This window comes from Neopsephotus bourkii, unplaced genomic scaffold (genome assembly GCF_033783945.1).
Source record: "Neopsephotus bourkii isolate Nb327-2 ecotype Australia unplaced genomic scaffold, CSIRO-AGI_Nbou_v1 NB_1181, whole genome shotgun sequence".
Taxonomy (NCBI): Eukaryota; Metazoa; Chordata; class Aves; order Psittaciformes; family Psittacidae; genus Neopsephotus; species Neopsephotus bourkii.
In genome coordinates, this window is record NW_026901666.1 from 13,244 (window position 1) to 36,473 (window position 23,230).

The 23,230-nt window shown below is 36.2% G+C and overlaps 1 protein-coding gene across 1 annotated transcript in view; it reads left to right on the forward strand.

Moving 5' to 3' along the window:
• Positions 1-998: 998 nt before the first annotated feature.
• Positions 999-23,230, forward strand: part of LOC133217887 (rho GTPase-activating protein 15) — a gene marked incomplete at its 5' end in the record, with an annotated part of 139,867 nt that continues 117,635 nt past the window's right edge. Inside the window, 2 exons of the mRNA XM_061363700.1 lie at positions 999-1,134; positions 11,099-11,197. Of these exons, the coding sequence (XP_061219684.1) occupies positions 999-1,134; positions 11,099-11,197 (235 nt within the window). The remainder of the gene's footprint in view (positions 1,135-11,098; positions 11,198-23,230) is intronic.

The window sequence follows — 23,230 nt, forward strand, 5'->3', positions numbered from 1 at the left end:
TGGAAAGCTGTTATTTTCCACAGAAAGCAGAAGCCTCTCTGTCAGCTGGAGTCCCTTGCCAGGGAAGGCAGGACAGCTCTGGTTCCCTATTTGCCTACTCAGCATTTGAGGGAATGGGCAAGTGTGAGAGCTCAAGGGCACACAGGATAAGGGTTATTCGAGGGTGGTGAGGCTCAAGTGAATTGTTATCAAACTTTAAAAATCTGATTGTCCAAGGAAATCTTTGAAAAGGGTCTTCCCATGGCATTGCTGCTGCTTCTGGAGCATGTTGATTTCTCTTTCACACTAATACTGCCTATTTTAGTAGCTATGACAGTGCCCTGCATGCACCTCAGCAGAGAAAAAGTTAAATTTATACCTTTGAAACTTTCTCCAGGGGATTTTGCGCAGCTGGGTTCTATGTATTTTTGACACACAGCAGGAATAAATTGAGGTCGAAATGTTTCTCAGTTTCATAAATGCCTAAATATTTAAAATATAATCTTTAAGACGGGAATACTTTTTTCCCTATAAATTAATGCATCTAGCATACATTTCATGGCACATAGCCATATTTTCTATAGCTGCATTAAATATATATATATGTAATGCTTAATCCATCTTGGCAAGAGAATTCAGTCTTCCACTAGTGGTGAACCATCCACCCTTTTTCATAACAAGTAGTATATACCTAATAGGGCATAGCACACTGAGTCCAGAGTTTTAGTTGAAAAATTATCCATGTGGAATTTGTGGGATTAGTGATCATTTAAGGAGTAAACTGGTCGCCATCCAAATACTTATGGGCAACAAATAATATAACTCTGTGACTAACCAGCAGAATGAAGTCATCATGTTTATTCACAAAAGTATTAATCAGATGTTTTCTACTATCCAAACATCTACATTGCTGCCCTACTTCATGACTTTACTAGGGTGGCTATGGTCACTACTTTTTAAGGATATTTGAGCAAACTGCTATTAGTTTTAAAATACAATTTCACTGAATCTGTTTCTTTTTGATTCCTTTAGTTTTCAGACTGAACTACAGTGCCTCTGACACAAATGACAGAAACCGAGTTAAAAGCAGATTAAAGAAGTTCATCTCCCGAAGGCCCTCCTTGAAAACATTGCAAGAAAAGGGACTTATTAAAGGTGTGTTGGTTTTATGTACCTTTTCATAGTAAAAAGAAAAGATCACAAATTAATTTTTCATTCTCTGTTAAATACGCAGGTGCATTGGACGAATGTTTCTTAGATATGGTTTTGTTAGTGTATCTCATGCAGCTTGCACTACTGAATTGTAAATTAGTGTATGTTTACATCTGTCTTTGTGCTATCAGACCACTGCTTCGATTTTTCTGTTTTGGTGTGCAGCATGGTAGAAGCCCCTCCATTTAACACATGCACTCATCATGCACATGGCAAATCAACATTTGGCACAACTTAATTTCTTGAGAAAAGAATGTTGATATAGTTTTATATTTTAGAATCTGAAATAGGAACTTCAGATGCTGTGCTGACTGATTTGTTTTCTAAGGTAGACTGAAATACTTTCTGCTGTCTTCTCTCATTATTTTTCTACTCTCCTACAAAATACATTTTGATCAATTTAAAATACGTGCCAGTGAATAATAAATGCCCTGAATCTGTTATTCTTTTCCTACTACAATTTCTTGCTAAGTCAGTCAGCCATCAATTTCACACACTCTTAAATAATTGCTTCTTTGATGAAACTTGTTTGTTAGTTTATCCAAGGAGTGTTTTGCTAAGAAGCTGGTAGTTAACTTGAAGGCAGTAGCATTCTGACCACTAATAATAAAGCAAAGCCATGTTTTCAAACACTGTCCAGAATAATGCCTTAAAAATTTATGCACTCCCAAATTATTATGTGTGAAACCCACAACTGCACATGCAAATTGACTAGAAAGAAACATTTTGCCAGCAGCCCCTGTCAGGCTCTGGAGTGTGAGTTTTCCAGTGGTGTCTCAAAAATGGCAAGGAGTGTTGATGGTGTATATTAAACTTGTCTGTGCTGAGCCAAGAGATTGACCCCAGCCAGCAAAAGCTAAAGCATTCACAAGAGTTAAACACCAGCTGGGCCCATGTCTGAAGAGAAGGAGAAGATTTAAAAATTAGGTTCTTATGTTTTAGATATATGCAGAAATGTTCAGTGCAATGGTACTTACTGTAAGTGCATCTTCATTATATTAAATCATTTTGTGCCTTGACTATGGGCTTCTGCTTCTAACCGCCACAGAAACTTTAAAAAAAAAGAAAGTTATTTATACATAAATAATGTGTGTGAGGTGTGCACACTCACAGAACAAGCTTTCAGGATCTGTTTTTACACATTCATAGTATCTGATTTCAACAGGTTTGAGGGCTTTGCCTCTTTGAAGTACTCTCTGGGTTGAGGGTAGGATTTGAATGCATCATGTTAGTTTGTTTCAGTTATTACAGTAATAGAAGAGTAATTTATAGTCTTTTAATTTCTGGATTTAAGGGCTGTATTTTTAGTTTAACAAAGTGTGGCTGATGAATCTCCTGCAGTGCTACATAGGGATCAGATGTGATCCCTTTTAACAAACACATATTAATTACCATAACTCAATTCCAGCCTCTAATATATCTGTCTAGGAAAGACACATGAATTTGGTTTTGTCTACAGTTGCATTAAGCTCTTGATTAATAAACATAACTTGGTTCTACCTGGGATACTCTTCCACAGATAACGAAGGTATATGATTTGTGACACAGTAATTCAGAATCAGTACCTGGCACAGTTTTATTATCAAACTAATGTTACCATGCAGAAGACATGTTAGTTATCTACCATGAAGTTTCATTAGGTTTAGGTTCTGGCCATGCAAATGAGGAAGGATTCCTTAGCAAGGTTCAATTCCAACCTCCAGTAAGTCTATGTGATAAGTTTCCTTCATTGTCTTCACCAGAGTTTGTCCCTTAATCTGTTAAAATGTTATGAAAATGCAGTTACTGTACTTATCCAGAGACCACTTTTAAATGTTAATTTTTAGGCTCCCATTAGAATATTTTTAAATCACAAAATGCAGCCATCCACCTTAAAGATGAAAAGCTTGCCAAATTCCGTATTATAAGATGAATCTATTTATTTTTTTTTTCCTAAAGATGATGTAAATAGTTGCAGAAACCTCCTGAAACTATTTATTTGCTCCTTCCTTAAGGGAAAAAATGTTAACCATTTTTACAAGAAAAAATTCCTCCAGCTCTGAGAACATGCATCCTAACTTTATTCCCATAAGGAAATACTTCTGTCAGAATTGTAAATCCCTTAAAATATGGGCTTGTAATAAAAGTGCGTCTAAAGCCTTGCAGGGCATCTTCATACCAAATTTTTTGACAAAGAGCTGTTCTGTGTGCCAGTGAAGAATTGATATAAATATCGGTGAAGTGTGAGGTGTTAATTACTCCAATGCAGTGGCACTGTAGGTGCTGTAGAAACCTTCACTTTTCATTAAGTGCTATTCATATTTGCCAGGGGCACTATAAAGCTCGCAAATCTATATTGATTTTTTTGCATTGCATGTCACATTGGAATCAAAACTCCAATAAGTTTAACACATAAACTATAGTCATGGGTAAATACATTTTAAGGTGGGAAGTTCACTTAAGCAGTTCTGTGCTCTGTTAGTCACTGATGTGTACACACTTGGCCAGAAGACTCAACACATTTCTCCCCATTAACCAAATTTGGGAATACAGGCTTCAAAATTAAATAGCAGTTTGATCTCCTGGGGTACTTTGTTCTGCCAACACTGTTATCATAAAATCTAGAAATTACATGATTGCTATTTAACTCTTTACAAAACTTTGTTTATGTAGAATATAATAAATAAAGTAGGTAGCTGGTAAATGAGAAGAATAAGAAGTAAGAGGATAGCAATCAAACACGAGAATGTAGCAGACCAGCATGTAAATGTTAGCTACATGCTGATCCAAAAATGAAGACATGTTGATGCTTTACATGACAAAAAGTTATTTTTGTCATCGCTGTCCCATTTGCTTTCTAGTCCTCTGCATAAAAGAAGCCAGAATGGGAACAGAACATTGACTCCATTCATTGTGATGAGCTGGTAACAGGAGTTTTTCATGCTCCTGTGAGAGCTCTAATGAAGATTGTCAGTCCTTCTCATTCCACCTCACTCATGCTTAAACAAAATATCTTTGGTCTAGAAACGTTTTGAACCATTTTTGAGATGATGTATAATATGCTATTTTTGTGTTATGTGTCTATATGAAGACTTAAATTCATATATATACACATGCATGCAAACCCATAAATATTAAACAAGAAACAGTTCCATGTCTGCCATTTAATAGTATTATTTTGAGAATAATTGTGTTCAAATTTATATGCTAGGGCAGGGTTCCTCAGTTCCTTGGGATTGAAGCATTCTCAGAATTTACAGAATCTGCACTAATAAGCTAGAAAAATAATATATAAATCTTCTCTTTTAGAACTACTTTATAGTCTGAAATTGAACTTTGATCTTTGTGTTTAAGCTTTGTCATGATTTAATATTACCCAAAATGAATTGCCAACCTTCAACTTGATATTGGCCTGCTAACTTCCTGATTTCTGAGCCTTTCTATTCCACAAACAAAAAGAAAAAATACTTTTGTGAAAATGTGATTATAAAGCTATGGTGGTTGTGTTGGTAATAGACTATCACAAAATACACTTTCAGTAAATGGTAAAAAAACATGAGTAACAACAAAAATGACACTGTGGGAAATAAGGAAAATGAAGCTATGCAGCTGGCAAGAAATTAAGCTAGATTTTTTGGCAGTGGATTTTTTTTTATTTTTTCTTTCCCAAAAGCTAAACACTGAAGGAACTTCACTGGGTTTATTTTGTAAGTTAAGTTAAGGAAAAACCCAAAAGAGCATAAAAGTTGGAATGGTTACAACTGTTCCAAGGTTAAAATGCAAGCCACTCAATTGCTAATAAAAGGAACTAGCTGTGATTTGGCTTGATAGCCTATAGAATGAAGCTCAGGATATGTCAGTGCCTGTGCAGACAGCAGCACAGGGATCGTCATGTTGATTCCAGACAAGGGAAAATGTCGTTACTGTCTCATAAGTTTCAGAGGACCTTGGAGTAGTTCAATGTAATGAGTGTAATGCTCATAAGAATTCATAGAATCATATAATTGTTAGAGTTGGAAAGGACCTTAAGATCATATAGCTCCAACCCCCCTTCACTGGGCAGGGACACCACCCAGTAGACTAGCTTGCTCAAGACCCTGTCCAAGCTGGCCTTGAACACTGCCAGGGATGGAGCATTTACCACATCTTTTTGGCAGCCTGTTCCAGTGCCTCACCACCCTCGCAGTAAAGAACTTCTTCCTTATATCTAACATGAACTTTCTTCGTTGAAGTTTAAGCCCATTACCTTTTGTCGTGTCACTATAATCCCTGATGAAGAGTCAGTCTCCAGCCTCCCTGTAAGCCCTCTTCAGATTCCAGGGTCTCCACACAGCCTACTCCAGGCTGAACAACCCCAACTGTCTCAGCCTGTCTTCATATGGGAGGTGCTCCAGTCCCCTTATCATCCTTGGGGCCCTCCTCTGGACTAGCTCCAAAAGGTGCATGTCCTTCTTATGTTGGGAACACCAGAAATGCACACAAGACTCCAGGTGGGGTCTCACAAGATCAGAGTCTACTCTGCCTCGACCTGCTGGTCACACTGTTTTTGATGCAGCCCACTATGCAGTTGGTTTTCTGTGCTGCAAGCGCACACTGCTGGCTTATGTTCAGTTTCTCATTTACCACCATCCACAAGTCTTTCTCCACATGGCTGCTCTGAATCTCTTCTCTGCTTAACTTGTAGTTGTGTCTGGGATTGCCCCGACCCAGGTGTCGGACCTTGCACTTTGCTTTGTTGAACTTCATGAGGTTTGCACAGGCCCACCTCTTCAGCCTGTCTAGGTCCCTCTGGATGTCATCCCTTCCCTCCAGTACACTGAAGTCCAAAAGAGTAGATCAAGACCTACCTTCGGTGTGTTCTGTAATTCTTGTGGGCTATGAAAGCATTTAGCAAGTGAGTTAGTGCTCATAATAGCTTATGGAAATTAGGAAATGTTTCCTTTGTCTTGCATAGACAGTGAATTACAAAGGTGTTTCTTTCTTTGGCCACTACCTGGATATTTGGAAGTACATTTCCCAAACCTTATGGATGACCAAACACAAGACAAATGGATTTTTTCCTTTGACATGATGGTCAGAAATAACTCAGATAATTGTAAAATATCTCATTTCTGGAGACCTGTTTTGTGGAGTTGTCATGGTTTAAAACCAGCAGACTCATTCTCTTTGAATTCAAATGAGCTATTGTCCACAGCAAAACACCATAATTTCATAAAAGAGACCAGTGTCTGTAAGTATTCTCTATTTTCCTTTTTTCTGAGAATGTGAAACAAATCTGGCAGCTCACATGCCACTTAATAGTAACTGTTCACAAATGTAATATTTTTTTAATTGATGACCACCACAGATCAACTATGTATAGTAAATCTCCAAGTTAAAAGGACTGGCAAGACTCCCAGCTAGCATAAATCAGAGGATCTCCATTGACAACCTCGCCATCTTCAGTCATCTGAGGACCTGGCTCACTTATTGTAAAAGCACTGTGGCATTATTTGGAGTCCCAGTCTGGAACCAGCATCATTTTAATGTCTGACTTAATATGTCTGAATACAGGTTGGGCAGCTAGAAGAAGTTGCCTTTCAAGAATATGGCTCTTTCCAACTACAACCCTTGACCTTCCAGAAAATTCACTGCTGTGGTGACTATTGTTCTGTACCTCCTTTTGTTCATTCCTCTTATTTTGAGGTTTTGTTCTCTTTCCCCTTTTCCCTCTTAGCATTCAAACAGATACAAAGAAAACAAAAAACTTACGCACTGCTACAAAGGTCTGGTAGTCCAGCAGTTCAAATCCAGATCTAGCAGAGTTAATTTTGTTCCTGGAAGACACTGAATTACATAGATATCATAGAATAGTTAGGGTTGGAAAGGACCTTAAGATCATCAAGTTCCAACCCCCATATCATTCACATTTCTAAAAACTCGGACATTACACCATTATATCTTCTCCTCTCATGTCACAATCTGAGCTTCTACACAAGAAATGGGGATATTAGCCGTGTCCTTCTCATTTTTTTTAATAAAAAACACTCTAGTATGAGCTCCTTCCAAGTGTGGCCACATCTTATCCATGTGCACAAAAAAAAATTTAACAATGACATTCTCAGTAAGGATGTGGCCTTAGTGATTTTATTTTAATTGTTTCTTTTCCAGAAGTATTGTCTCCCACAGACAAGATTTCTGCAGCTCAGAATTAGTGGCTTTGCTGCAGCCTGCGAGAGCTACTTAAAAAAGTAGCTCTGTCAGGCTCAGGGAAAACTTGGAGCTCACCAGAACGAGCAATACGTAGCAGCTGTAATCATCATCTTATATTATACAACTTGCAAATGTCCATTCCCTCCTCTTCTGGTGTCTCATATCCACGTGCAAAGCTGTCACACACCCCACGTTCTTAAACAGAAAGTTTAATACACAGATATCAGGGATGTGTAATGTAAACCATACCACCTAACATATTATGAATATATTGCTCTTCTTAAAAATGGTTGTTGGTTTTTCATACTACACTATTGACTAGCTGTCTGTGTTTGATGTATGGTTTACCAGCCTGATGTAGACTTATGGTTAGAGCTTAACTTGTTAGTTCTGCTTTTGCAGCCAATTCAGAATAACTACAGATGCCCCAAGATATTAAAATTGACTGCTTAAATGGACTCAGTGTGGGAGTTTCATTGGTTTTAAATTGATAACAGCTGAAAGAGTGAATGATTAAAGCTGTATATGGGCATAGTATGCAGCTCTTTTGTACATGCTCTTATGAACAGACTCCACTGTATGAGAATTGCCTTTGTTCTAATAAAAGATATTTCTGAACAATTGTTAGTTCAAATTTTTAAATGATGAAACAAGAGCATTTCAGAAGCCTATAGAGGAAATAATTCCTGAGAAACTGGAATAACTCTGAGAAGATAAAGTGGATTTCTATTCAGAAGGGAGCCTTTAAAGTTAAGTAGCATTCCATAAGGTGGTAATTGTGTCTATTTCCCAGGCATTTGAGTTAAATAAGCTGGATAAGAAACATAAACTGTCATAACAGGAGGTTAGGAGTGTTGTGTACATCCTTTTTTTTTCAAGTAATAAAAAATGAAGTTTTGAAGGGTCCTATCACAAATAAATCAAACAAAGGCTTTTTTGCTTCTTTTATCCCTTTGGAAGCAGTTCTTATTTTTTTAGATAAAAAAAACCAAACTGGATAGTTTCTCCTTAAACTAGTTTTTAAATATATATAGACACACCTATAAAAGAACAAGAAAATATTTTCATCTTAGTTACACAATAATCTAGTTTACAAAAGTTAATAACTTGAGATTCTTATAATTTCTTATATTCAAATTACTGTATCAACAGGTTTCAGCTGAGTTTTCACCAGCTATCTCTGTGATCTCTAAGATTGTATATATGACAGTGTAACTACTGAAATTCCCATACTTACATGCAGCAACAGATACAGCAAAAAACAATAGAGTCATGGAATTTGAGGTGTAGGTGTATCCAGAATTCACAATATTTGGATGCCTTATGGGTTCATGTAGTTATAAATATACATGATGGCCAGCAACTATTAATGCTGATTTGCTGCCCTCTCCATTCAATACAAAAATCTTGAGTGCCACTTTTCTAAATAATAAGCATTTTAAAGCTTAACTGCAGGATACAGAATGTGACTATACCTATGTATTGAAAAGTATGTAAAACGAGGTTAAACATTTTGCTGAAGATGCAGAACCTACACCAAAAAAAATTCATGAACTAGGTGAAAATTTCAAAACAGTTTCAGTATTTCCTCGCACAAATACCAAGTATCCTGCATTCATACAAGAGACTGAAAAAGTGACTGCAAAATAGTCCTAAGAAGTTGGTTATAACAGGGAAGAAAACCTGCTGAAGATGCATACATTAATTTTGTTTTGGTTATTCATGTACTGCTATCTACACAATGTAGCTCTTTGCCTGTTTTGCTTCTGAAATTGTTTACAAATGTCTTTGTCCACCAAATAAGATGCATTTTTATTCTTTTAAATGTAATTTACATTGGAAAACATTCCATATTATGCAAAGAATTTGACAGGTCTTTGCTAAAATTTAAAAAAACAATTAAGATGTCAAAAGAGGAAGAGCTAGAACATTTTAATCATAAATCTCTGTATATATAATTACCACTGAAGGCAGCTATAAATGTTTTCTGAAGAAAATGTAACCAGACTGTGCTTTGTCAGAAACATAACCCCAAAACATGTAACAGACTGTTCGCTAATGCTTAACGCCACACATGCACACAACCTTCTTCAGCGTAGTTCTGTGAACCCAGCTCTTCATCCCTTCTGCAGCTGAAATTCTGACTAACTTAAATAGAGGTTTTAATGTACTCTACCAGAATGCAGATCACGTGCATTGGGAGATCCTGGAATAAATTCCTTGATACATCTTTTTGAACTTCTGATAAGTTCAAGCTACTCCATGCACCTCACCTTCTTTCTCTGGTTGTTCCTTGCTGTGGGGAAACAACCCTGAGCAATGTAATCTAGGTGACTCTGCTTGAGGATGGAGGTTAGACTATATGACCTCCAGTGATTCCTTCCAACCTCAATTATTATGTGACTCTGTGAAAGGAAAGGCAATCAAGTTGTCCTTGAAATCTAAGCTTAATAAGAAATGGTAGTGATTAACAAAGGAAAAAGAAAACTCTTTGTAAAGAAGAAAATAAAATAATTTTCTGCCGTTACTGAGAAAAAGGTGTGCTGCTTGGAGGAGGCAGCAGTCAAGCTGCTTATGGTGGAAGACGGTGGGGCTAACTATGAAGGAAATATCCTGTGCCATGGGAGATGTAGGCTTGTTAGGTTCACTGTGAGGAGTCCAGGCATGTGTTAGAATCCTTCAGCTATCTAGACAATCATTTTCAAAACCTCTAGGTCAATTTCCAAACTGTAGTACTCTGTTGAAATGCTATATGGAGACTGTCTCTGGATAAATGATGATAGTACACTCCTATTGTTTCAGCATTTAATTGACTCCTATTGAGCAGTTTCTCTTATCTGTTTGATTCATTTTGTTTCTAGCTGACAACATCCCCATTACTGATTGCTCGTTTCATAATTTTTCAGACATATAGAGTGGAAATAAGGAAGCTAATTAGTAATCTGAAAATTTTAACCTGTTTATATAAATGTTTAACATCAACATTCAAAGTTTAACAAAACTTTGAAATTATAAAACCTAAATGGTAGCATCTAATTAAGTGATTATTCATTTAATTAGCTTTCCCCAAGGTTGGTGTGCTTGCCGGCTCTCCTACCAGCTTCTCCCACCAATACAAATCACAAGTTAAACTTGGTGTAAGATGCAATCCTCATCAAAAGTTATCTAGTACTTTCTATTTTTTTTAAACAGTTACTTTGGTGATTAAAAAAAACTTCTGCAAAGATGAGATGAATTTGTAGTAAGTCCTAATGTTGCAGAGTGATGAGGCACTTGCACCCTTACAGTACCCTATGGGAAGAGAGAATCTATGTATGCATAGAAAAGAAGGCTACCCGAGATATGGGTTTCAAGGTTGGACCAACAGTTCTTATCATGTAGGATTTTGGATTCAACAGGATACAGAACTGTACAACTAGAATGGCCTTCACATTTTATGGTGGGTCAGAGCAAACTTCAGAGACCTCCAAATTTTAGAAAGATCAATGCCAATGTGTAAATGGCAATTGAAATTAGAACATAGGAGGCAGTATCCAAGTGCTACCAGAAGCAGATCCTGAGACATTTGGTTCTGTGGCAAAAGCCAATGACCAGCAGGACTCAAAAAGGTCTTGTTTCCAAATCTGTCCATCTTTGATAGTTGAGCTTTTAATCAATGTGCAAGCTCAGAAGGGTGAAAAATCCCACTATTAATAATATGCCTTAACGTATTTTCCTCTTTTTGTCCCAAATGTAGATCAAATTTTCGGCTCCCATCTGCACTTGGTTTGTGAACGTGAGAAATCTACAGTCCCCCAGTTTGTAAGACAGTGTATAAAAACTGTCGAAAGAAGAGGTAAGTACCTTAATATTTAACACTAATTTTTTCTCTTTTAGCGATCAGAACCTTTTAACTCTGCTCAAATTGCCATAATAGGCATGCACTTGAGTTTATAATATAGTTACAAACTGAACAATATCACATTCTGTAAATTCATTTTCTTTATAAAAACTAACATAATCCATTCATGCTGGTTATTCCATATAGTTTGCTTGACATGTTGTTGGTTTAGCCATTCTCTGGTTAAGCAAATGCTAAACATCAATAAAATGTCAGTAACGTTCACTCTGAAGTCTTTGCTTAGTATAATGCCAATACCTTTTCCTAAGTAAGTCCTGAACTGTATTCATCCAAAATAAATATTCTAGTGTGACCATATTTTTTTAATGCATGCAGGTATCTAATTTTTACAGTTATTTTAAAAAGCTATCATATTGTAAGAACATTGGAATGAATATTCACCCTCATTAAAAGCTTTGATTAATAACAAGGATTTACATAGTATAGAAAAGATGTACTTAACACCGTTGCCTGACTACTTCTCTGCAGAGTGTATCTTCTCTCACTGAAGGTCATTTTCTTTGGAAGGTACATGCGGTAGATGCAGAATCTTAAAATGTATTGTATAAAAATGTGTGGCTTCATCACCATCTGTTACAAGTTTACAACTTGTTCCAGGGATCTGGGGAAACATATATCTTGCAAAAGATAGAAAATTTATTTTCAGACTAAGGCTGGGTGAACCCATTGTCACTGCCATATACTGGAGTCTCAGAACAAGGGAACCAATGGAAAATAAAAAGATGCTTAGACTGTTAACCACAAAGGAAAAAGCTATTTTAATTCCACCATTGTTACCTGGTTTTATAGTGAAAGGTGCCATAAAACTACCCTGGAGTTTCAAATTCTAGGAAATTCATGTTTTAATTATACAGCAAAGAGAGCACTTGGATATTATTATTCCCAGAATGATTGGCAGGAAGTCAAAGACTAACAAACTGGAGTTCTTTCAGTAGGGGGAGATAGTAACATTGGTTTTCTGGAGAAAGGCTGGAGTCTGGATAAAGAGAGACAAAGGGGAGAAACATGTGAAGTGACTATTAATAGAGGAGAAATTGCAAGGAGAAATTCAGAACATGAAAAGGAAAAGCAGATATTAGATTAGATTAGATTATAAAAATCACATGCCATGCAGAATATGTCTAATTGTTTGGTTATGATCTTAACACAAGTTCTCCAAAAGATACACTAGATATTTCACAGATATATCTGACCACTCCTCTAGGAGAATTGTGTCCAGAGGTCTCTGCACTGCTGAACAGTAATACGAAAATACAAAAATCAAAGACATCTAATTAAATGTTTATTGTCTCTGTGATTATCAGAAAAATGTTCATGGAAAAAAATGAAAATACAACTGTTTCTTCAAAGGAGTTCATCCTTTGGAGTATTGCATTATTGTTGTGGTGTTTCCTTCAAACTTGCTGTGACTTAGAGATGTCTACCCTTTTTAGTTAGTATAATATATAAACAAAAGGTAATCATATGGCAGAGATAAAAATTTCATTTTATCACTGTATTTATGAGTTTATATTTGCTACATAGTTTTTTCTATTATCGTTTTCTTGGATTAAAATACTTGCATTTACTCACATTTTATTTACTCAAAGTGTTGTTTTTACTAAGTTCTGGCATAAAGTATCTCAGGACAGCAGTAATTTATGTGAAGCTAAGTCCAATGTTTATGCAAGCTTCTGATGACATTTTATACCAGGGTTGGTATTAGGAAGCAGTATGTGGAGGTGCCAAGTCTCCCGGCATGGCTGAGACTCAACAGATCTGAAACCCTCCTCTTAATGGCCAGATATGCCTCCAGCCAAGATACTCAACTGCACAGTCATGGGAAATACTTATGTACCAATTATGGAAAAGGCACATTTAATGAAAACTGTATGTTTACTTTCATAGTCTTAGTAAGATGGCCTAGATACTCAGTACAGCTGGCATATTGGCTGTTGTAGAAAAGCTTTTTTTCTGATTTAGAAAATATATCAGCTACATAATGTAACTGTACCAAAAATGTTACTTGTGTGTTATTGGATTATAAGAAAAAAAGACCTTAGGAGAAATAACCCTAAATGTTAGTTACAGAACATTCTGTTTTTGCTGAATGGTTATGTTCTTATTTATCACCTCATGGTTTCAATTATTTACCTGTTGATTTTCTATATGTTTTTCTGATTTTTAAAGCATTATTACTGTGCACAGAAAGTCTAGCAGTAATCTGAATAAACCATATTAATTAGTACATTTTCCTGTGTAGATAAGGTTGAATATAATAGCCAACTGAACTTACATTCTCCCACAGATTAAAAATGTAGAGGTTGTTATTAACTGTTGGCAAGATTTCCTGTGCAGTTACATTATTTTTAAATTAATATCTACATTGAAATCAAAGGAATTATTCTGAAGTCGTTTTGCTGTAACTTAAATCAGATTTTGTTCATTTATCCTCTAGGCTACTGGTTGTTTCTTCACCATTTCAGGACAAGGGTGCTTTATAAGGCTTGGTCTAAAAATTCTTACACCATAATGCATATTTATCTATCTAACAAGGATTCACTTGTTCAAGAGCAAATTCCATTTTTCCAGCCTGTTTTAGTATTTTCAGTTATAGGACTGGGAAGGAGAATTCTTATTAATCAAATTCTACATTTACTTATCCATCTTGCAGAGTTGATAGTGGAATTTAATGGAGTCAATAAAAATGTGTTTATCCTTGTAAAGTTGCGAGGCAACTGTCACTTTAAAAAAAAAACAACAAAAAAACCAACCAAACAAAAAGGTCTTTTTTTTTCTTCCTATACTGTTTATTCCTTCATACGTTTTAATCAACTTCTTGTCCTACACAGCTATACAGACAGACATGTGCCACTAGAGTCAATAGTATGTAAGCAAAGAACATTGTACCCTTTGTATCTAATGCAATGTAATAAATAGCAGAAAAAAAAAAAAAGAAAGTCCTACGATGTGCCCCTGTGAGGATAAGAGAATAATTCTGTACCGTGCAATGATCAGATTGAAGAAATACAATGGCTGCTCAATGAGTTCTAGTATTTCTTCACTTTCTACATTCTCAGGAAGTTGGAGGGAAAGTTTTTCATGGAAGAGTGTATCTATTTTTAGTTTGTAGTGCTTTACTTTGCCATCAACACCTACCTTGGATGTACTTCATGCTTTTCTGGGGCTGCATGCAGACCTGACTTTTTTCATCTCTATTCCGTGTTTTTTCTTCTCCCCAGAAAGCATCTGATAGGTAGTGCCAACCCTAAGCTGAAAAGTGAAACGAGGAAAGCCTGGGACAATCCTCCCAGATACTATAATTCACATGCTGTGCAATCCTGTCAAGGGTGGGGTCCATTGCAAGATTTTTGATGTTTCTAGGCAAGATATTATTTCTAGTCATTTCTCAAGTTGCTTATTTATTTTGTTATACATGACCCTTTAGAAGTTCTGGCTGGTTTTTTGCCCTTTTGGGTTTTTTTGGTTTTTTTTTTTTTTTGTTTGTTTTTAAAATGTGAAAGGCATGAGTAGAATGCATTAAAAAAAAAAAAAAATAAAAAAACCAACCAAACCCCAAACAGAAAAAAACAACCAAAGAACCCCTAAACAAACAAACAACCAAAACAGAACAAGCAAACAAAAAAAGCAAACTCCAAAATATCAGTCTGCATTTTGTCTAAACAAAATGCCATCCAGTACTTCTCATAGTAATGTTTTATCATGTGAAAATAGTCTTATGTTTTCTAGGGATGATCATTTGTCTGTGTGTCTAATGACAGAGTAAATGAACACCCCGAGCATCCAGTATCCTAAACCTACTGAGGGTATCCAGTATAGTTTAGTTTTTGTAAAGAAATACAGTACTAATGCTCCAGGGAAATATAATTTAACTTTCATTTCTCTTTTGAAACATCCTTCATTTTCTTCCTCCATTCCCAAATCCAAGTTAGTGATCTCAAATCAGCGGAAATTACTTGAAAAATGACACTGCAGGCAGCAAAGCTGATGATTACAGGTACCATTTCCATTCTAAACTGGACATTGCAAACATTGTTTTCTGTTGCTTTTCTTGGAGCACAGGAATGCTTTGACAGGAATGATACACAAAATTACATATTTGATTCAATGCCTAAAAGCCACCCTGGGATCCATAACCTTGCTTAAAGATTTAAGAAAGGCCTCTAGTCCACTTCTGAGAAGGTTCTTAACTTAGAAAACTTTATCTTTCAACTTTACTTCTTAGCAGCTGTTATGTTTTTTTGCTGTCGTTTGTTTGACAGGATCCAGTTATAGGTTCCGATGTCTGTTTAAAGAAACAGGGAGGTTGTTGGCTTTAAAATTCCCTTACTGCTTGTGTGTTCAACATTTTCCCAGGCTTTTCTACATAGTTTGCCAAGTAAAGGGACTGACCTTTTGTAGCAAACACTTTTTCATTTCTAAATGCTCACTTTGATTTTTGTCCCATTTTATGCTCATTCCAAACTGTTTACAGCCCACTAAAAATGACTGTGAATTATATGTTTGTGTAATGGATTCCTTTTGCGGTCAGAGTGGAATGTTTACTTTGAACAATTAGTTATCTTTGGGCAGATTATAGTGACCTGAAAAAAGAATGGCTAAAATTATTATAGTACCTTAACTATTTCCTTTTGTTATCTTCTCTGTTTGCCCAATGTATTATTTACTGGGTTTCACTACTCTGTTCCCCAGTGAACAAATCATGTTAAATAAAAGCAACAACAAAAAAACCCTGAGCTTAGGGCTCTTGGTTTGGGGCTCTGATCCGCTGGGGTAGGAGTGGGTATGCCAGCAAGACTTCAGAAGTGACCATTAGGAACTTTAAAGTCTGGGCGTGCAATTTTAAGAAGACATGGTTTCAAAAGAAGTTTTAAACACTTGCTCTCTGAAAGTCAGCTTTCTTATAGGTGTCCAAAGTTTGACACCCTAAAGCACCTAAAATCAAGACTCAGTTCGGCTTTAATGTCCATAGCTGTGATTTGATTATATATAATACCATTGCAGACACGCACAGACACTAAGTCTCATACAGCATGATAGTCAGTGTTTAAGGAAGATAATGTCTTTATATGCAAAGATAAAGTACCTTATGGGATGTAGTAAAGAACTACAGTCATCTTGATGAAGAGAAATGAAGTTAAAAATGGTATTTTAAACTAACTCACCTCCAGTAACCATGCTGCTCTGTGACAGATTATGTCCCTTTCATCAGTTTTATCTCTTAATCTAAAAGCTAAAGTGCAGCAAAATGCACTTTAAAACCTATTTAGAAAAAAAAAAAGAGAAAAATTAAGAAAGTGATATTTCATTACCTTCTAAATCATATACTGTTTAAAAGGTAGTCAATATTCTGGTAGAAAGTTTACATAAAAGAGAGTTCATTTATCTCCAGGATTTAAGCAAAGAGGAAATGAGTTTTAATATTATAAAGTATTGTAGATATATAGCTAGGAAAAAAAACGAGTTTTTAAAACAGTTTAATGCTATCTCACTTTCTAATGGAACAGAACACTGCAGAAGAACTGAAAAAAATAAATCCCAAATGGTCTCTAAAGCTGATGACTCCCGTGCTAGGATCACTGTCTGATATGGTGTAGTTAGATTATAGGAGAACAGTGAGGATGGCAGAGAAAGTGAGACTTCTGCAGCTAAGGTATGTATTAATAACCGCAATATACAACCTCTAGCAGCTTATATTCCTATACATATTGTAAGATTCCATATTATTAGATTGGTGTTCAGTGACTTGCTCCTCCAGGGTGTATTTAACTTCAGCATTTTTTTTAATGTCTTTGTTCTCAAAAATAATATATTCCTATTCCTGAGGACCTGAAGAAGGCAGTCAGAAAGTACAACGTACATCTGCCAGAGCATGCTCACCAGCATCTTTAAGCTTCCATTAAATGTACAGTGTTCCTGGGCTACTTCCCAGCACGATTAAACCAAACCCTTCAGCCATTGGTATAAAGGATTCTGGCAAGGTTTCCTTGAGAAGAAGGAAAACCTCAGAAGACCAACCAATCCTGTGCAGTTTTATATTTCTGTCTGAGTGCAGGATTATTCTCCAGCAGCACTTGGCCTCTGAACAACCACTGAAATGTATTTTATTTGTTTTTTCTCTGCTGTATCTTTTAGCATATTTCTATCCTCAGAGCAAGAAATTGCTCATGAATAACAGTTTGTTTCCTACAAGCTCATTCACTGACTTTCAGTGCTTATTTTCCTCTGAAAAGGTATATTTTAAACTTCCCTTATTATTTTTCCCTTCTCCCAGGCCTACACATGCTTCCTTGCTTACTCTGATATAATTTTACATACTGTTTCCAGTGGCTTTAAAATTCAGAACCCTGAAAGTACAGAGATCATATTGCTCCACCAAATGATCTGAGCTCCCAGTTCTGCTAATTTTGTACTGTTCATTCTTTCCCACTTTGGGATAATCTATTATGCTTGGATCCAGGCACGCACTAAAAGCTAATACTTCCATGAAGAATGTGCAATTTGTACTGTTTAGCTTGTGATGAGATTCCTGAAGTCTTTTATGATTCTGTCTTGTTCCAAGGAAGCTTCTGCTCCCAACTTTTATATGAAAAAAAAGGGGGGGGGGGGGGAAACAGGCTGATATGAAAAAAATTACATGCACACACAAATATCCAGCAGTTCAGAAGATAAAGCCTTTTCCAGGGAAGTCTAGTGGGCTGAAGAAAACTGTTTCCAAGGGCATTGAACTGTGTTTACTTTAAAGTGGCTAACAAGGATAAACTTAAATGTACAGATGAATGCAATATTACATTGCCCTTTCAAGTCTGTGATTTAAAATGGTTTGGGCCTTTTCTTTTTGTTTTATTTTTTTGAGTAAAAATTAAAAGTGGTTGAACATAGTGCAAACATACTGACAAGATTTCCTCAATCATTTCTGTCTTCAGGATCAGGCAATCCCGCTATAGCCACCTTTCTTAGACTAAGAGCCAGTTAATAGCATTGTGCAAGGTCCAAGTCAGAATTGGCTCAGAAGAGTATTCACTCTGGGGCCTCTATGTCTGCTAGAAAGCCACATTCTGAGTTAGAAAAAATATTGAGAAGTGTCAACAGGAAGCATCATGGAAGGGCATACAAGACAAATTAGAGAAAAGGAGACAACAGCGGGGGGGGGGGGAGAAAAAAAGTCTTGCAATGACAATGCACAAAAGAGAGAATAAATATATATTTAAATAACTTGGAAGCAGGGACTGTAAGCTGGTTAAAAGAAGAAAAAGCCATAAAAAGGGTAGGCATTTTAATCTGTTGATGTCTTTGTCATAGTTACCTGATACCTGCTTCATTAATTAATCTGTTCCAGAGAAATATATGTATTTCTATGAAAAAAAGGGGAATTTGTATTTTAAGCCTTGCCAGTAACAACAAGCAGACACTCAGTGTGCACCAGAGTAACATTTACAATGCCTGGGCCAAATTCATGCCTTGTGTAATTTTATTGCTTTTACTGGAATTACACCAGAGATGAGTTTGGCCTTTTGCCTTTTTTCTAGCATTGTATAATATATCTATTAGTGAACATGTAAAAGGAAACAAGCCATTTTGTCTTCAGAATTTTCAATAAAATCTTTTTCAATAGGCTTAATAAATAAAATAAACCACTTAATGTATGAAATAAAAAAGAGCCGAACAACATTTTGTAGGTATTAAAATATTGTTAATATACTTTGCAAATCAAGCAATGACGTTTGTACACACTGAAACAAAAAGTCTAGAGAAATTTAAAGCCAGCTGACTGTCTCTGTTGCTTACTCTGTGCCAAAGAGAAAATGAAGGTCCTGACATACCCCCTGGTCAGAGTCAGATTCAGGGAAGCTCACATGTGAGGGTATCCAGCTCCTAGCTATGAAAAAGATAAAAAGATAAACACAGAAGTCCTCTCTTTTCCTCCTGAATAAACCGGGTATGTGAGGCACTATGCTCTAGTACAACACACATGCCATCACAGACAAGGAGCTGGCAGTACTTCCACTGCAAACCCCATTTAGTCAGACCTTGCAGTTTAGCCATTAGTAGAAAAACACTTTGGGCTAGCACTTGACAAAATGAGTCTCAGCCTAAAGGAGATGTTCACACACAGACACACACGCACACAGAATAAATTAAACCCATCAAATTTCGGGGGGGGGCTGGATGGGTAGTTATACTTTCAGATTATTTCAACATCCCTGTTGTTTCAAAGAAAAAAGTTTTTCTTTTTTTAATAACATTATGAAGGTGTAATTCCATAAAGCAGGCTAATTGCTTTTCCTGTGGAAAACAAACAAGCAAACAAACTACAACTATACTATTTTTTATATTTTTTTTCAAAAATTTTTACAGCAATAAAACACATTATAAAAAGTTTTGCTGTCTGTATGCAACACTATGGGGTCAGTTTAAAAAACCCTGTCTCCTTTTTTTTTTGCCTGCAATGCAAGAGAACAAATAACTGCAGTTGTATTTTATTACTTCAATTATTTGCTTTAGCAGCTTGTGTTACATCAATGTTTTAACCATACAGTATAGCAGTCTAATGGGATTGATACCTAACTGAGAGAAATTGTACCAACAGAAAGCTTCAGGAGCAAGGCAGAGGGCAAAGTAAGAGAGCAGCTTAAAAAGGAGGCTTTATGTTAAGGGTTTCACTTCTTTAAGAGAAGATTTTTTTAGCTCATTTTACTCCCCCAAGTTTATGAAACCAATATTGCTAGCAATCTAGTAACTGAATTGTCCCTAAATTGACTACAGCATGATAAACCTCCAAGGAATTAACAAGTCTTTTAAAGATCTCCAGTTATATATTCACTTAGCATATTGTTTTATTACAATCAGGATCCTCACGGATCATGGATGTAATTATATAGCAAACCAACTTCTTTTTGTCTTCACACAGACAAACAATGTACCCTGGTTTGGGAGGAATGTAAATGAGAGCAAAATGTGGCCATTTTGTTTCATAACAGAATAGAACCATATCACTTGGATCCTTAGCAACTCCAGCTGTCCTGATCCAGCTTTCTCTTCATGATTCTTTCATGCACCTTTTTATTTTTTTATTTTCTTTTTGGTACCAGAGATTATGCATTTCAAATAACTGAAATTCTTGGGAAACAAATATTGGTATTGGAAGCTGGTTTTTCATGTTTATTCTACTTTGTTATGGATATAGATTATTTCTTTGTATAATTCCTGCTTTACTGATACTGGTCTCTGTCCACCAAAACAGATGGAAACTTCTCTAAGGAGCCGAATAGGTCTATTCTGTGGTTTCTTGTCATTATTCCTTACAGTTAAGGAGGTGCTTCAGTGATTTGTTGGATTAGGGCCTTAAGATCTATATGTTTGAATCAGAAATGTAAATATCTACACTTTCAGGATTTAAAAGCACAGAACAAGAACTTGTTCAGTTGCCCAGATTAAAAGCCATTTACAGGTAGTACTGAGGCTCTTAAAACCACCCTGAACTCTTCTAAACTAAAGGTAAGCTGATGAGACTTCCCTGAGATGCCTTCACTCAGAAAATAAAGAAGTCCTCAAAACCCAGAAAGAGGCTATTCCATGTCCCTTACCTCCATCTTCCCAGAAAAAAATTCCCCCAATATTTTAAACCATATCTTTAAATTTGTCAGTTCTGAACTGATACGGTATTATATGACATAACACACCAAAGTAGCTGCCACCAATTACTGTGCCAGCAGTAACCACACAATGGAGTTGGAGGTGCCACAACTTTTTGTTTACTTAGAAATGAAATAATTTTCATGAGTGTATGGTATCAGTTAGCAAGTGTTGAGTTCTTCATGGTGATAATGCTCATATTGACTTAAATGGAAAATGGATCAGCTCAGAAACCTTTAATAAGAAAAAGTTTTTCAGTGTACTTGTAGTGATGCCCTGTGGAGCCACTAGAACTAAAAATCTGTCAGCATACTTGGTAGAAACTTTGTTTCATGGTTTTCTAACTCATAAGATTGAGATTAAAGTGAACAAAATCTTGGCGCATAGTTTGGCAGTCAAGAAGCATTCCTCTGTGTGTAGATGTGTGTATGTGTGTGTGAGACAGAGAGGGGAAATTTAGCAGCCACTCATTTCGTGTTAAATTATCAGGTGCTACATATTTTTAACAAACCTTCATAGAAGGATAAGATACATCCTCTTCTAATGAAGACTGCAGTAATTTAGCCTATACCCTTAACTTTGAACAACCTAGCATCTATTCGAACCACTGAATATAAAAACATTCAAATTCTCCAGCCCAGCTAAACTTGAAGGCAGACTTGAATCTAAACAGGAATGTGGAAGATGCTGGAAGGGTGTTCTTTAGTCAGTCAGCTTTTCCTACTGTACCACTTAAACAGACGAGTTCACAAAATGCTTTATTTAATGCCTGTGTCAAAGTAACGAAATATGTGTTAGCATCCTTGGTTTTTTGGGACTTGCCACAGTTCAGGATTTTTATGATTTCTGTAGATATTTTGACTGCATTTTTTACTGAATGTGGCTTTGCTGATGGTTCAGATTTTGTTCAAATTAAATAGAAGCAGAAAAAAGGGTTTTAAATTACCTGAACATGTTTAGGGATAGGTAATGTAATGTGAATAACGGGAAAAATTATGTTTATAGCTAAAGAGTCCTGCAGTTAAGATGCGGGGGGGGGGGGGGGTGGGGGGGTGGGGGGGGGGGGGGGTGGGAAGCAGAAAAATATCTAAGCACCATAAATTTGTGTAATATTAAAATTAATGTTTCTGGGTTTTTTCACCTAGTGCTCCTAAATGTCACTGCTTCATAACACTAAATATGATGTTCCAAAAACAAACTTTTGCTCACTTATTAGACTAGTTTATCACACAAAAATAAGGTAAAAACATTCAGTAGAATCTCATTATTTTAATCGTTATTTTGTCTTTAAAAGTGTGCAGTGTATTCTGGGAAAGATATTATTAAATATCTATATATATGTACATATACACACACCTTTGTGTTATCACATTTATATGTTAGACAGATATGAAACGCAAAGAATTCAGTAACTTGGTGTTAGAGAGCCGTTATGTATACATATCTTCCAAGAGAGCCTCTGAGCTTTCCATGCAGGCATGGACTGTAACACCCAAAGGTGTCTGACAAAGTGCCTTAGATTAAAGAATCTAACTTCTAAATGTTTTCTCCCACTTAAAAAAGCAAATACTAATATAGATGCTTACAATATGATATGAATAGATGAAGACTGTTACCAACTTCCCATGAGAGCCTGAACTCTGCATTTGAATCCACTCCCCAGCAATGATCAACAGCGATAAGAAGTGCCCACAGACAGTCAGGACAGACAGTTCCTGAAGACAGGACAGACAGATAAACTTGAGACATCTAAGCTTGAACAGAACATAGCTTCAAGCTGTCCAGTAAAAAATTTATCTGCTAAAGGGAAGAGTATTGGGCCTGTCTGGACTCCTCAGCTATCACTAAAAAGCCAAGAAGTTATGAAAGAAGCAGTCTTGTGACTTTCAATTTCCACCCTATATATCCTTTTTCCATCCAAAATTTCCTATCCCAGTCACTATAATTAAAAATAAATAAATATATTTGCCAAACAAATACAGTCCAGAAAATACAAATTCTTTACCCATTTTGGGTCAAGATTACGTGTGCCCAAATGTACGCTTCTTCCTCTTCCAACCGTTAAAAGTCCGATAAGCGGCAGTACTAGTCAGGATGGGGAGGTTACATTACTGAGATCTAATTTAATCTCTCACTATTGTCAAAGATGGGAAAATACTTGTCCCTACTGTGCACTAAATTCTCTTTAAAATCATCATTGGGAATAAGGGATGCTTGGAGAATTGCATCTGTACCTTAGCTTTTAACGACATTTCCCACTGGTGTCAGTGGACCTGACTGAAAGTCCTGTATAGTCCTAAGAGGAGAGTTAGACCCCCCAAAGTGCAATTT